Below are 16,405 nucleotides of genomic sequence, written 5' to 3'. Positions count from 1 at the left end.
CACACACACACACACACACACACAGAGAGAGAGAGAGAGAAGACATTCATGCACACAAAAAGGGGCACACAAGATAACCCAATGGGTAAAAACATTTCCCCAAAGCCTGAATTCAATCCCAGAACCCACATAAAACCAATTCTACAAAGTTATTGTTCAATCTCCACATGTGCACCCCTATACACAGATTGTACATATATTAATTCACACACGATAAACACGGGTTTTGTTTGTTTGTTTGTTTGTTTGTTTGTTTTTCGAGACAGGGTTTCTCTGTGTAGCCTTGGCTGTCCTAGAACTCACTTTGTAGACCAGGCTGGCCTCGAACTCAGAGATCCACCTGCCTCTGCCTCCCAAGTGCTGGGATTAAAGGCGTGCGCCACCATGCCCAGCCCGATAAACACGTTTTTAAAGTAAAATATTTTCTTGGAGTTGGAGAAATGGCTCCATGGTTAAAAGCACAGGCTGCTCTTTCAGAGGACCTGGGTTCAATTCCCAGCACCCACATAATGCTCATAAATGTCTGTAACCCCACCTCTAGGGGATTTAACACCCCCCCCCCACTGATATACATCAAAACACCAAAGCACATAAAATAAATATATTTTTTAAATAAAAAATTTTCTTAAAAATAAAAAAACCTTTAAGATCACAGAGATGTTGTACCCTCAGTTCTTAGTTTATGTATCCCACGTGGCCTCAAACTTTCAGGGATCCTCCTGCCTCAGCCTCTGTCTACTAGGCTTTACGTAGGCCACTATTATCAGGCTTAAGCAACAACAACAACGGCCAGGTAAGGAAGTGACTTTAATATCAATATAAGAACATATATCAGGCATGGGATGCACACTTGTGATCGCAGTAATTGAAGGCAGGGGGATGAGGAGGGTAAGGTCACTCGCAACTTCAGAGAGCTCACACCAGCCTGAGCTACAAGAGACCCAGGGGCTGGAGAGGTGTCTCTGTGATTAAGAGCGCTTGCTGCTCTTATAGAGGATTCGGTTCCCAGCACCCACGTAGTGGCTTACAGTCACCCAGAACTCCAGTTGATGGGGATCTGATACCTTCTAACCTTCACAAGAAGCATGCCTGCAAAGGTTACGCAAGCGAGAGCGCGCGTGCGTGAGCGCACACACACAATCATAAAAAAAAAAAATTAAAGTAAGATAAACATTTGTGATTTTATTTAACCCAGAAAAACCTTGGAGGCAGATCATGAGCAATGAGGAAAAGGGAAAGGGGACGGAGAAAAAGAAGGTGCAGGAGAGGATTTTTCAGGTTCAGGTTTGGAGTCGGGGTGGGGTGCTTTGTTTGGGTCCTGTCCTGGCTTCAACGTCCCCATTGGGGGTAGGAGGGAGGACGCTTTTGCTGGCTCTGCTTAGGTGAACTTTCCTCCTCTTCACGACATGGAATTCTAGCTGCTCAGCCCAAGGCCTTGAACGTGACTAGTGGTCTCCAAGGCAACAAGGGGCCCTGGCTGAGCTTAGGGGAGAAGCTGGGAACTTCCACACAGCAGGCACAGAGGCAGCCCCTCCTCTGGCCCCTCCAGCCTTCCTTAGGCCTCTTCCCCAAAGCAGAGGTGCTTTGAAGAGAAGCCAAGACACCCCTACCACACCCCGCAAGGGCTTTTAAAAGTGGTGGCGTGTGAATTCTAAGTCTTGAGGTTGGGGATTTAGCTCTGTGGGGGAGCATTTGTCTAGCAAGCATTGGGTGGGGGTTATAAAGAACCCTAAATCATGGGGCTGGAGATGATCCTGGAGAGTTCAAGCGCTTCCTGCTCTTTGACGAGGACCAAGTTCAGCTCCCACATGGTGGCTCTCACAAGCATCTGTAACTCCAGGTCCAGGGGATCCCGTGCCTCTTTTTGACCTCCAGGGGAACCCGGCAGACACATGGTACACATGCATACATACAGGTAAAATAGGTCTAATTTTAAAATCTTCTTAACCTGGTTCTAATCGTGTGATCCAGGCTTCTCTGGAGGCCGAGACAGGAAGATCAAAAGTTCAAGGGCTTAATTTCTCCCCCCACTCTGGCTATATATTTATTTCATGTATGTGGGCACACTGTCACTGCCTCCAGACACAGCAGAAGACAGCATCGGATGCCCATTACAGATGGTTGTGAGCCACCATGTGGTTGCTGGGAATTGAACTCAGGACCTCTGGAAGAGCAGTTGGTGCTCTTAACTGCTGAGCCATCTCTCCAGCCCAAGGATTCAATTTCTAACTATAATTCCCAGCCGTGTGTGTGTGTGTGTGTGTGTGTGTGTGTGTGTGTGTGTGTGCACATACACACATACATCTTAAAAGTGAAAATCACAGATGTTTGATATTCTTATAATTACCAGCCCCTGGTCATTTCTGCTGGGTGTTTTAAATCATCCAACCAGAGGTAGAACCATAATATAATTTATAACTTTATACTGTTTAAAAGAACTTTTTTTGTGGCTGAGTGATAGAGCCCCTGCCTAGAACCCCCCAGGGAGAGTGGCTCAATGATAGAGTGCTGGGTTTTGGTGGCAAGGCTCTAGTTTGGGTCCCATCGATCCAATAATAATAATAATAATAATAATAATAATAATAATAATAACTTTAATAACATTGAAAGCTGATATCTGAACCAGCCCCTTGTGTGCTGTGGGGCAGTACTTTGCAGAGGAAGGAACCTGAAGAAGTTAGTCTTTCTTCCTTCAGTCCTGAGGGTCACTGAGCTGAAGGTTAGTAGCAGCTTCTCACTGTCAGGGCCTCTCTGTCTGCCTCGAGGAAAAATCCTCTGCTGCCAGGACAACTGAGATGTGCTAGGGGAGAGCTCCCAAGGACCCAGCCAGAAACCCGGCCTCCTTATTCGCATTCCACATTCCACTGTTTCCCGGCTTTACTCCATGCCTGCCTCATCTTGCTGGTTGTTGGTTGTTTTTTTTTTTCGGGGGGGCGGGGGGGGGGCAGGTCTAGATGGTGGCAGAGCTCTTGCCTATGGGAGAGACCCTGGGCTCCATCTGCAGCACCCACAAGCAGAAACAAAGACCTCAGGGTTCTTTGTTTCCTAAGATCACAAAGCCTCGGTATCTTGCTTCGCTCGCGGCCTTCAGACTTCCGGTTTCTCAGGGAGATTTCCCCAGACAGATAGCTTTAAGAGGAAACCATTCTTGTCTTGGCTCCTTCTTGTTAATTTGGTTTTGTAATAGTTACAGTCACAGAGCCAGAATCCTCACAAGAACGAAGGGCATGGCTCACCGGGATTCCAGTTCTCGGAAGGCAGAGAAAATCGATTTGGAGTTTAGGATCTGATGAGTTTAGGTCTCAGATAACAAAGAGGGGTGGGAGGATAGGTTTAATCCCAGGGACCCATATCATCAAGGAAGAGAACCAGTTCCCAGTTGTACTTTGACCTCCACCCCCACCCCAATACAAACACACAAATAAATGCAGCGATGTCTTTAAAGTGTGAGAAGGGGCTACTCCCTCCATCCCCCGACCCTTCGGGCACTGGAAAGGATGGTTTGAGTACCGGAAGAGTTTGTTTGTTTGTTTGGGCAGCCCTGGCTGGCCTTGATCTCCCTATGGAGACCAGGCTGGTCTTGAACTCACAGAGATCCTCCTGCCTCTGCTTTCCAAATGCTGGGATTAAAAATATGTACCACCATGCCTAGCCTGAAGCATGAGACCTGTCATTGCTTTGTTTGGCGCACGCGCGCGAGAGCGTGTGTGTGTGTGTGTGTGTGTGTGTGTGTGTGTGTGTGTGTGTGTGTATTTCACACTTACGTGTGTTCTGCCTGCATGTACGTGTTTGTGTACCTCTTACCTGCAGAGAACAGGAGAGGGCAGTGAGTCTCCTGGACACAGAGTTATAGATTATACAAAGTTATTATGTGGGTGCTGGGAACCGAACTCAGGTTCTCTGGAGGAGCGATCAGTGAGTGTTCTTAATTACTGAGCCATGTTCCCAGCCTCTCATTTCACTTTTTTTTTTTTTGTTTTGTTTTGTTTTTTGTTTTTTGTTTTTTTCGAGACAGGGTTTCTCTGTGCAGTCCTGTCTGTCCTGGAACTCACTCTGTAGACCAGGCTGGCCTCGAACTCAGAAATCCGCCTGCCTCTACCTCCAGAGTGCTGGGATTAAAGGCATGTGCCACCACACCCGGCTCATTTCACTTTTGAGACATAGTGAACTCAGTATATAGCTGAGAGTGACCTTGATTTTCTAATTCTCCTGCCTCTTGCTCTCAGTACTGGAATGACAGGTGTGCACCTCCTACCCAGGGGCTTTCTGCACGCCAGCTGGGCAAGCAGGCACTCTACAACCAAACTCCAGAAACAGCCCTGCTTTTTTTGTTTTGGTTTGTTTGTTTTGAGGGAGGTTTTTGTTTGGGTTTTTTTTTTTTTTTTTTGGCCTTTTTAAACATTTTATTTATTTACTTATTTATTTATTTATTTATTTATTTATTTAATGTATATGAGTCTGCTGTCATTGACCAGAAGAGAGCATCGGATCCCATTACAGATGGTTGTGAGCCACCATGTGGTTGCTGGGAACTGAACTCAGGACCTCTGGAAGAGCAGGCAGGGCTCTTAACCGCTGAGCCATCTCTCCAGTCCCTTTTTAAATTTTTTGAGACAGGATTTCATGTAGCCAAGACTGGCCTTTAGGTAGCCATGTGTATCCTTTAAACTCCTCCTCCCAAGAGTGGGAATCACAGCTGAGCACACCTGTCTCTCCACCATCTGTTTTTATTCTAAACAAATTGTCTGGCCTCTCACCCCAGCATTGGAAAACAGCCTGGGTCCCTGGAAGCCAGCCAGGCAGAAGAAAGCGGTGTGTTCCATGTTCTTTCAGCCAGTAGCATCAAATAACAGCTCTTTTTTTTTTTTTTTAAGTATAAGGCAACTCGTCCAAGGAGGTTTCAGAATTTAAAAAAATAATGTGTGTGTGTGTGTGTGTGTGTGTGTGTGTGTGTAGACAGAGACAGAGATAGACAGGGACAGACACACAGAGACAGAGAGAGGTGTGCACACATGCATGAGAGTCTGCTTGCTGCTCTTACCTTATGGTTGCAGCAGATCAAACTCAAGTCACCAGTCTCGGCTATAAGCATCTTCATCTGCTTAACCATTTTCCTGGCCCACTTTTTTTTTGTGTGTGTAAGGAGATCATTTTCCCAAAGGAAGTCTTACCCATCTCCCCCACCTCCCAACATGCTCAGGACACATTGAGGTTTCATTAGCATTCATTTATTCATCAACTTATATTTATACAGTAGGATATCAACCACAAAGAGCAAAGAAGGGGAAACCCACTTCTTAAGTGGAGTTGTGGGGAGGGTTGCTATAATTTATTTGGGGATTTCTGCCAGACATCTGCCGCATTGATGCAGGTAAGTACCTCAGATTGTTCATGTCACACAACAGCCTGCAGTACAATGTCAGGAAATGTCACTTGGTTCCAACAATCTCCCGAGGGAATGATTTCATGGATTCTGGATTTGTGGACAGCATTTAATAACGATCCATGCTGCCTGTCACGAATACAATGGCCACAGGAGAAATACCTGAATACACATGCACGTCTCAGGTTGCAAAATGATGGCAAGAAATGTCACACTGTCCTTTATTATGCAGCCCACTGTGCCTTAATGTTAAACAGAGTGCATGGGGCAGAGGTGCTGCAGGCTGTGCAGCGTCTGCATAAGAGCAGGCTAATGTGATAATGAGCACAGCTGCAGTGTTCTTGACAGTGGAAACACACGGGCAAGGACAGAAAAATTAAACATAGAGCCAAGAACCTCTTCCTTATCTAAAATTATACCATGTGTGTGTGTTTGTGCCCGTGCCTGTGCCTGTGCGTGTGTGTGTGTGTGTGTGTGTGTGTGGTGTGTATGTGTGATGTGGTGTGTATGTGTGATGTGGTGTGTTTGTGTGGTGTGTGTGTGAGGTGGTGTCTGGGTGGTGTGTGTATGGTGTGGTGAATGTGGTGTGTGTGTGATGTGGTATGTCTGTGTGGTGTGTGTGTGTGTGTGTGTGTGTGATGTTGTGTGTCTGTATGGTATATGTCTGTGATGTGGTGTGGTGTATGTATGTGATGTGGTGTGTGTGTGATGTGGTGTGTGTGGTGTGTGTGTGTGTTATGTAGTGTGTCTGTGTGTGTGGTGTATCTGCTTAGTGTGTGTGTGTGTGGTGTGTGTATGTGATGTGGTGTGGTGTGTGTATGGTGTGGTGTGGTGTGTGTATGGTGTGGTGTGGTGTGTGTATGGTGTGCTGTGTGTGTATGTGTGGTATGTGTCTGTGTGTCTGTGTTGAGGTGGGTGCCCATCGCATGACTCTCACATGGAGGCCCTTCTACTACAGAGACCTGGTGATCAAACTCATGTGGTCAGGCTCTGAAGCCCCAAAGACTAAACTGACTTCATCATCTCTCCAACCTATAGAGCTACAGGCTTCTTGACCACAGATCCAAGGCGGAAGGATTGAGTGAGTTTGATGCTTGCAGGGCTACAGTGTCTGAAAACAAAAAGATACATGGAGTTCTCCATGTTATCAGACAGTAGAAAAATCACATAGACATAGGTGGTGCAAGCCTGTGATTACTATCCTAGAGGTACTGAGGCAGGAGGACCATGAGCTAAATAAAGGACAGCCTTGAGTACATAGTAAGTTCCAGACCAACATAGGCTGCATAGCAAGAATCGGTCTCAAAACATTAAATTTCCTATGCACACAAATTACAGTTGTGAAATGCAATTCACCTGGAGCCCTCACAGATCCCGGAAATAGTGGAAGTTTGTAGGTCCCCAAAGAGAGACTTCTCCACCCATCCACAACTGGATTTCATGGTAATTGTTTTTCAGAAGGGGCAGCTACCATACATGGAAGTGAACAGGGAGAAGAGATAACAATAAAAACCCAGTGCAGATTGACTTCCTCAACCTGGATCAGACTTCAGGGAATCTAACAACAGATGGTCTGTTCCTGATGTATTTAAGCCCAGTATCATCTGGGAAAAGGTTTAATACAACCTCTGTTGCACAAGGAAACATAATTACACCGAAACTCAACTCAGGGTGCATGTCATGCCTTCTAAGAAGGTGAATTCTAGAGATGTGCTACCTGTACTAGCTTAAGGGCCTACGTAAGGGTCTGGCCTGATCTTGGTCACACAGATAGTGTAGAGGTCATCTGGGCTATAAGCCAGCTCTGGTCCTGATTGTGGGAGCTTGATATGGCCTGGACCAACAGATAACACAGAGCACAGCTTCCAGTTCTCAGCTTTCTGGATAGAAGAACAGGTTTATCATCTTTCCTATTGGACAGGCATCCCTGTGTGCGTAACATTCTGGTTTCTCTGGAGCTCTGTGGGCTCTAGACCTTCGTACGATGCTCCTGACAGTTTCCCTCCTCTTCACCCTCACACGATTATCAGATTATAGACTTGAGGCCTCCTTATTTATTGAGACGACTACCATGTAACCCAAACTGACCTCAAACTTGCTATACAGCCAAGGCTGGCCTCAAACTCTTGATCTCCTGTTTCTACAACACTCTCTCCCCTCCAAGTCATGCTTCCTAGGATTTAACTTGGGGAGACCCACATGCTTACCCGAGGCGCCAATCAAAGTTAAGGGTGTCACCCTGCCCTTCCTTTCAGTAAGGGAGAGTCACCATGTACTGAACAGGCACAGCCTTTTAGGGACACAAACAGAACAGCAAGGTCCTCAGTGGAGACAGTGGGCAGCACGGGTGTCAACCATGGTCTATGAACTGTCTTCAGCTTGAAGTCTCTGGTGATGGTGCCCGAAGAAGAGTGACCCATTCCCTGCAAGGATTTTTCTTCAGGACAGGTTCTTTCGGGGCCAGCTCCAGTTTTAGCAAGTCTAGCAAAACACTTTCAAAAGCTTGCCATAGTGGACCTTCTGTTCAGGCAATGGCTAGCAGGCACCTGTCCACTCTGTGGTCTCTATGGCAACAATCTGGGATTTGTCTCCCTTTGTGGGGCTGGTCCTGCTGGCTTCAAAGTTGCTAGACGTCTTCTACAAGTCTCTGGGACCCTTGTCAGTCAGAAGTTACTCTCCTTGGCTGAAGCAATACACACACACACACACACACACACATACATACACACACACATACATATATACACACACATACATATATACACACACATACATACACACACACACTTCCATGTTCCTTGCACAGTCTCAAACATTACCCACAATTCCTCAAATATAGAAAATTATAGGGGCTGGTGAGATGGCTCAGTGGGTAAGAGCGCCCGACTGCTCTTCCGAAGGTCCGGAGTTCAAATCCCAGCAACCACATGGTGGCTCACAACCATCTGTAACAAGATCCGACGCCCTCTTCTGGAGTGTCTGAAGACAGCTACAGTGTACTTACATATAATAAATAAATCTTTAAAAAAAAAAAAAAGAAAAGAAAATTATAGCCATGAGGGCAAGACTAAGAATAATTGACTGTATGTTCTGTACCTGGCACATTGTAGATGCTCAGAAGGTTTTTGTTGGTTAAATGAATAATGTGTCCACACTCAATCACATACAATCACATACATACGGCTGTACATTTCTTTAACTTTACTTAAATGGAAACTTCACTCAATTAATTGTATCTGAGTAACACCACTATCATTGTGAATGTCACGGTCAGGGATTTTTGTTGGATTTTTCCTCCCTTTTTATTCCAAGATCCAAGTACCATTCTGGAATATTGTGGGTGTGAAATAGACATATACAGAGTGAACAAAAAAACACTCTGTAGGCCACACCCACTCAGCTCTAGCCCCCAAGTTAGGAAGTACTAGGCTCAGACTGCAGATATAGTTCACTAACACAGTTTGCCTAGAATCTCCCAGTGCGGGTCTGGGTGCGTGGTTCAGTGATAGAGCGCTTGTGTGGCATGCTAAAGGCTTCCTAGCTCAGTCCCCAAGATTGAGCAGAATAAATAGGCTTTCCTGACAAGGCCAAAACAATGTGCCACATTCAGGTGCTAATCTTTCTGGCTCAAAAGCCACCCATTCCCTGGTCTATCACCTCCTATCCACAGTCACTCAGTCCCAAAATGTACCTTCCCACAATCACCCCAATTCAGATGACTCCCACCCTCCCTTGCGCACCCCCTCCCCATATACACTCATCATAACTCACAGCTTCTTATCAGAAGCCTGCTGTCGGCGCCGATTTTTCTTGTTTTTCTTCTTGCCCTTCTTTCCTTCTTCAGGCTTGTCCTCCTTCTCTGGGTCCTCCAGAGGGGGCACCCCATTACCCTTGGTGATGGGCCCCTTGTCTTCATTCTCCCCTTGCGGAGACAGGCAGCCCTTCCTGGGAGGTAGCTCTCCGAGACCTAGCGTGGTGGGACACAGCTCCTGCCTGAGGATGCGGGCCACATCCTCTACCGTCCTGCCCTCTCTCCGCAGGAACATATTGAGTTTGGTGAGGAATTCAATGTCCTGCCATTTGGGCATGTAGACCACTCTCCACACACCGCCCTTGCCTTTGATCTCCCTGGGGACCACATCGTAATTGAGGTCTTCTGCCAACCTAATGATAGCTGCCTTGGATCTGTCCTCCTCCAGAAAGGCCTTCCCAGCCACTTCAAACTTGCCCAGTGGTTTGAGGGGAACCCGTATGATGTCTTCAAATTCTTGGTGGCTACAGTCCTCTGGGATCCCCAAGATCATCAAGGACTTGTAACTGTCTACCTCCAAGGCCTTGCAACCATGTTCTAACAATGCAATGTCCTGCACTCCAAATACCATTTTGCCCAACTCCTTGAGGCAGCTGTACGCGCGCTGCTGCGCTGTGGAGCTGCCTCGAGAAACCACAGAAGGATCCAGGATGCTGAAGTCTCTTTTCAAGAGTGATGAGAAAACAAGGCCTCACAGGTGAGGCTACCGATAGTCCCAATTGGTCCAACTCAGTCAAGAGGACCCCTGCCCAGCCCAGCCGTCTGCAGCCTGCCCCCTGCGAGTGACTCACGTCAGCCACGGAATTGGAGCTGAGTAGTCGTGGCTCCCAGGTCTTAGGCAAGGTTGCTCCAAGGAGAGTTTGAAGATGCAGACTTCCCCTGCGCTGCCGGTGGCCTTTGGCAATCTCTGTGGACCCGAGGTCACTGGTCTCCCACCTGCTGCTGCCACCCTTGTGAGTGTTGGGGTGGCGACTCGCAGGTGAAATAGGTCCTTCTTATGGCTGGCCCAGAGGTCGCCCTGTGCCCTGTGACAGAGTTAAAGACCAGGATGTGGCAGTGGCGGCTGCACTTGCTCCGGCAGTGACGTCATAGCTTCCCCGAGCGCTGAAGCCCTGTGGTCACCATGGCAACCGCCAGAGCATCACCTCCTCTATTGGCAGATCCTGCTGCTTTGAAATCAGAAACTAAGGCAAAGAGGGGTCACTGGGAAGTGAAGGGTCAGCGCCTCATACCTTTCTCATTTGAGAAAGGAGAGGTTTCCAGGCAGGGGGACAAAGAAGATACAAAGTAAGCCTGCGATGTCGTTTGGGTTCAGAAAGCTAGGGTACAGTCAAAGAATAAGAAAAAACCTTTAAGGACACAGAAGCCATCTTGAAGGGTACCACGAGTCAATTCAGAGAATTTGAGCATCACTACAAGTTTCTTTCTTTCATTCTTTTTACCCCTGAGATCTCGTCTCCTAGGCTGGTCTTGAATTTGCTATATAACCAGAACTTTGGACTTCTGATCCTCCTGCCTCCACTTCTCAAGATCCAGGGCTACTACATGCCTACAGCGAGCAGTGCCTGGTCTATTGTAGCTCTGAGGATGGAAACCAGGCTCCTAGCATGGCAGGAAAGCATCTACCAGCTGGGAAACACTCCTGCCTGAGCATTGATGTTCAAATCAACAGATTGTAACAGACAGTAACAAACATTAATACTTCCTGAATAAACTAAGAACAGGTGGAGCCATGTAAATACATACACAGGTGGAAAGTTATTTTTAAAAATCGTTCCTTTTTAAATGCTTTTTATATATTATGTCTGAGTGTTTTGTCTGCTTGTATGTCTGTGTAGCACATGCATGCCTGATGCCATGCAGGTCAGATGAGGACATTGGATCCTCTGGAACTGAAATTACAGTTATGAGTCGACCCTCATGAAACCTTCCAACTGAAGTCAGATCCTGGGAGAAGTCAGGAGGTGGACCTGGAGAGATGGCTCAGTGGTTTAGAGCACTGACTGCTCTTGCAGAGGACCTGGGTTTGGTTGTGAGCACCCACTTGGTAGCACATAAGTACCTGTAGCCAAGGGCGGAGCCAAACACCTTTATTCCTAGCATTCAGGAGGGAAGAAGGCTGATCTTTGTGAGTTCAAAGCCGCCTAGTTTACATAGCCAGATTCACAAAGCAAGTTCCATCCAGTGACGGCTGTGTAGTGAGATTGGCACTAAATAAACAAATATTCAAAACCTAACTACTTGTCCTGGGCAGTGATGGCACGTGCCTTTAATCCCAGCACTCAGGAGGCACGCGCAGGTGGATCTCTGTGAGTTAGAGGCCAGCCTGGTCTACAAAGAGAGTTCTTGGATAGCTAAGACACAAAGAAATCCTGTCTGGGAAAAAAAACATAATAATAATAATAATAATAATAATAATAATAATAATAAATTAGTTACTTAATTAATAAACCTAACTACTTGTAACTTCACTTTCAGATTTCTGATGCCTTCCCTGGTCTCTTCTGGCACCTACATAGATAGATACACACATACACATACACAGGCACTCAAGTAAAAAATAAATATTAAAATTTTTAAAAAGTAATTATTCTGAATATAAATGGACTGTTTGTGCAGCATAGGAAACACAGTGTGCATCCATTCCTGTGAATACACTTCCCTTCTCACGTTTCAAAGACACAGGGCTGGGGGCAGAGCTCAGCAGCAGAACATTTGCTTGTACCTTTCAAGCCCTGGCTTCCATGCAACATTCACACAAAAAGGAGCATGGGAAGAGACTGGAGAGATGGTTTAGCCGTTAAGAGCACTTCCTCTTTCTCGCAGAGGCCCCAGGTTCAGATCCCAGCACCCAGGTAGCATCTCACAACCACCAGAAACTCACATAAAACAAAATACATAAAACCTTTCTACATTAAGTTAAAAAAAAAATAATAATAACAGCACATGTACTTAGAAGAGAGCTGGCGCGAAAAGAATCACCTCCAATTCTATTCAAGCTTTATTTTTATATTTATGTCTATGTGTGAGCCACACATGTGCGGGTACACTTGGAGTCCAGAAGAAGGCATTGGATCCCCAAAAGCTGCAGTTGTGGGAGGTTGTGAGCTGACTGACATGGTACGGGGAACGGAACTTGGGTCCTGGGAAGGAGCAAGGGTGGTTCTTAGCTGGTGAGCCATGTCTCCAGCCCCACTCAGCCTCATTTCTATGCAAAGCGTTGTAACCAAGAGATATGTTCCTATTCAAAACTAAAAGATAAAAATTAAATTAAAAAAAAATGCTGGCCCGTAATATGTACTATTGGTTTTTGTTTTTTTGTTTTGTTTTGTTTTTTTGTTTTTTTGGGTTTTTTTTTTTTTTTTTTTTTTGAGTCCTTGGTGCTTGGCAGCATGTCCGTGGTTTTATTAGGCACATTCCAAACTGAGGAGCCAGCAACAGAATGGCCCATTCATTTGACAGACCAGTGCTTAGTGAGAAGCTACCTTTCACCAGGCTGAGGGTGCCGTGCTAAGCAAACAGGAACATTCAGATTCAGGACAAACTGCATTTCGTATCCCAGTCTCGTGGTTATGGCAGGCTTGCTCTGTTTACAGGGCGGGGAGACGAGAGTGTTTGTCGGAGAAATATGTGGCCCTGGTGTGGAGTGACTATAACACACTGGTGGGGCTCAGCGAGCCGAGCCTGGAACACATTTTGCTGTTCTTTATAGGCGCAGGAAGTGCTGGGGGAGGGGGAAGGGGAAGGGGAGGGCAGCAGCTGCGGCTGGGGCTGGGGGTGGGGCGCGGTTCAGGGCAGTTATTCTGGAGCAGTTAGTGCGTGGTACTTTATTCTTATTCTTCCTAGTGATGGGTGGATTGTCTTTCCAGGTGTAAAATCCTCTCACTTCTAGTCATCACAGTCACATCTCCTCCTTGCTAGTTCTTACGCTGTTCTTCCTCAAATCTAATTATGAACCATGCTTCTTGAATCTTTTACCATATGGTCCAAGGTTGGGGGTCTCTGTCCATCCTGGAAATATGCAGCCTACTGTACGCCAGACCACAATCACAGATAATGATGCAGTGTTCGTTCAGTCTATATTGCTATAGCAAAGTATCTGAGGCTGTATCTTTATGGAGGAAAGAGGTTATGTTGTTTGTTGATTGAGACAGAGACTCACTGTACAGCCCAGGTTAGCCTGAACCTTGGGATCTGATTGCCTCCACGATATTTAGCAGGAAATGTTTGGGTTTTTTGGTTTCTTTTGGTTTTTATTTTTTGTTTTATGTTGACTCGTGGTTTGGCTCACTTGGAGAGCCCCTGCCTAGAATGCCCTAGTGAGGGGCTGGGGGCGTGCCTTAGTGGTAGAGCCCCTGCCTAGAATCCCCCAGTGAGGGGCTGGGGGCGTGGCTCAGTGGTCAAACTCTTGAGCATATGCAAGACCCTAGGTTCCATCCTCAGAAACACACACACACATACAAGAGAGAGAGAGAGAGAGAGAGAGAGAATGAGAGAGAGAATGAGAGAGAGAATGAGAAAGAGAGAAAAAACATTAAAAGAGAAACAATTGCTAGTGAAGGAGGGAAGGAGTAGGGAAAAGAGGAATGAAAAAGGAATAGTAAGGAAAAATACTATTATATTTTTTTATTTATTTATATTTTTTTGATTTTTCAAGACAGGGTCTCACTGTGTAGCCCTGTCTGTCCTAGAACTCTCTCTATAGAACAGGCTGGCCTCAAACTCCGAGATCCTCCTGCCTCTGCCTTTTTTTAAAGTGCTGGGATTTAGAGGCATGTGCCAGAACCACCCAGAAAACAACAAACAAACAAACAAACAAACAAAAAACAAAAAACCTTGTGACGTCAGCCAAGCATGGTGGGCTTAGGAGGCAGAGACGGGGCTCTCTGTGAATGTGAGATCAGTCTGTGATAAATGGGAAGTTCGGAAGCCTTGTCAGTATGTGCGGTGAATGACCACCCTGGGACTGACTGTAAGAAGGCAGATTAGGGCTGGAGAGATGGCTCAGCGGCTAAGAGCATTAACTGTTCTTGCGAAGGTCCTGAGTTCAAATCCAGAAACCACATGGTGGCTCACAACCACCCATAATGAGATCTGCTGTGTCTGAAGTCAGCTACAGTGTACTTATGTATAATAATAAATAAATCTTAAAAAAAAAAAAAGAAGGCAGATTAACTTTACTCTGGATAATTCAAGGCTTATGAAGTTTTGGGGGCACTGAGTAGGCACATCCAGGATGGGCATAGGGCACTGAAACGCCTCATTAGCCTGGGGAAGCAGTTCAGGGATCCCAGCGCTGTCTGAAAGTGCTATCAAGAGAAAGGAGATTGATCCTGTAATCTAAGTCAGGCTACATGACATTCTTCAGGGGTGTGTGTGTGTGTGTGTGTGTGTGTGTGTGTGTGTGTGTGTGTGTATTTCAAATTCTCCAGGTTAGGTCAGAGAAGAAAAGGCCCACACCAGTTGTTAGCATTCCGTCTAAACTACCTGGCAACAGCTAGGTAGACCTGACCCACTATAAAAGGGACTGCTTGCCCCCTCCTTGGTCTCTTGTTCCCCTCTTGCTCTTTCCCTGCTTCTCTTTCCCCTTCTCCCTTCATGAGCTCGACTCCTCTACTTCTCTACTCTCTCTCTCTCTCTCTCTCTCTCTCTCTCTGCCTTTCTCTGCCCTACTAACCTCTAAACTCCCCTCCCCATGCCCCGAATAAACTCTATTCTATACTATACCATCGTGTGACTGGTCCCTCAGGGGGAAGGGATATCTCAGCATGGGCACACTAAGGCACGCCCTTCCCCATACCTCACCACACCTCCATAGAATGTCTCTCCCCTCTCTATCTTTTTATAAACACGCCACTGTAAAGGAAGGAGTCCCCCATGTTGCTTAGAGGCTTTCAGGTCATGGAGGACTTCGACCTTAATTAAAATTTTCCCACATATGTGGTGAATCTCAAAACAGCCCAGGCTATCTAGAGAGACCCTGCCTCAAAGAAAACAAAATCCAAGCATGTGGCTTGGTGCTCCTCGCATGGGGGTGGGGTGGTGAGGGCTATAACAAGGTTATATGTAGCATGTCTTTTTAAGGTCTGTTTTTTGACTTGTGCTCCAGTGAATTAGTGCAGGTTGAAATCGTTAGGGAGGGAGCGGCTAGAGGATGAAGAATTGCATTTTGGGGGGGCTCATAACACTAAATGGAGTGAGGCATATGAACTCCAGTTTCAGAGGCATGAAAGGAAGCAGGTTTGAAAGTTAGAAGTCATTGGCACATGATAGGTGCTTTACAGCCTGCCATTGGATGAGATCGTGAAGGGAGGGGTGTGGGAAGAAGAGTGGGAATGGCCCAGGCCCACAGGACTGAGGCCCTGGCCTGTCAGATGGTGGTGGAAGAATCAAGACAGATTGCAGAGGAGGGAGGGAGGAAAAAGAATCATTTTTTTATATTTATTTATTTTATGTATGTGAGTACACTGTCACTGTACTCAGACACACCAGAGAGAGCATCAGATCCCATTACAGATGGTTGTGAGCCACCATGTGGTTGCTGGGAATTGAACTCAGGACCTCTGGAAGAGCAGGCAGGGCTCTTAACCTAGCTGAACCATCTATCCCGCTCGAAAAGAAGAATCTTACGTTTGTTTGAAAAACAAAGTTGGGGCTTGGGAAATGACTTTTTGGTTAGAGCAAATGCCCTCCCTGCCCGCATCCCTAAAACCCATATACATCTGGATAGGTGTGGTGATCTGCCTGGAATTCTGGCCTTGGAAGGCAGAGAGAGAAGATCCGTGGAGCAAGCTGATTACAGACACTATTGGTCAGCTCTGGGTTTGATTGAGAGGCACTTACTCAATGAATAAGATAAAAAGTGATAGAGGGTGATTCCTGACATCAACTTCCTGCTTCCACGTGCACATGTACACACACATCCACATGGCAATATGCATACACAAATCCAGGCCCATCACACACAGAGAAAAATGTATATGTCTAGACATTGACATATATGCATCTTATTTCATTTCAGAAAATATACATACCACCTAGCACATGAATTCATTTCTTTGCTTAGCAATCCTCTGGGGTAACCGCTCTTACATTGTTATTCCCATCTTTTAAAAAATTTATTATTTTTAATAAAAATAGGGGTTTTACCTGATTCACAAATGTATGCCTCTGTGAAGGTGTTAGGTATTAGAGTTATAGACAGTCTTGAG

The 16,405-nt window shown here is 46.1% G+C and overlaps 1 protein-coding gene across 1 annotated transcript; it reads right to left on the bottom strand.

Annotated features, from left to right (window-relative positions):
- Window positions 1-5,212: 5,212 nt before the first annotated feature.
- Gm42372 (predicted gene, 42372) lies at window positions 5,213-10,276 on the bottom strand. The gene has a single exon (NM_001370851.1). It carries the CDS (start codon window positions 9,763-9,765, stop codon window positions 9,151-9,153), a length of 615 nt encoding a protein of 204 aa, NP_001357780.1. The 5' UTR covers window positions 9,766-10,276; the 3' UTR covers window positions 5,213-9,150.
- Window positions 10,277-16,405: the final 6,129 nt, after the last annotated feature.

This window comes from Mus musculus, chromosome 7 (genome assembly GCF_000001635.26).
Source record: "Mus musculus strain C57BL/6J chromosome 7, GRCm38.p6 C57BL/6J".
NCBI lineage: Eukaryota > Metazoa > Chordata > Mammalia > Rodentia > Muridae > Mus > Mus musculus.
Note: the sequence above shows the minus strand (reverse complement) of the source record. Positions and strands in the feature narration are given on the sequence as shown.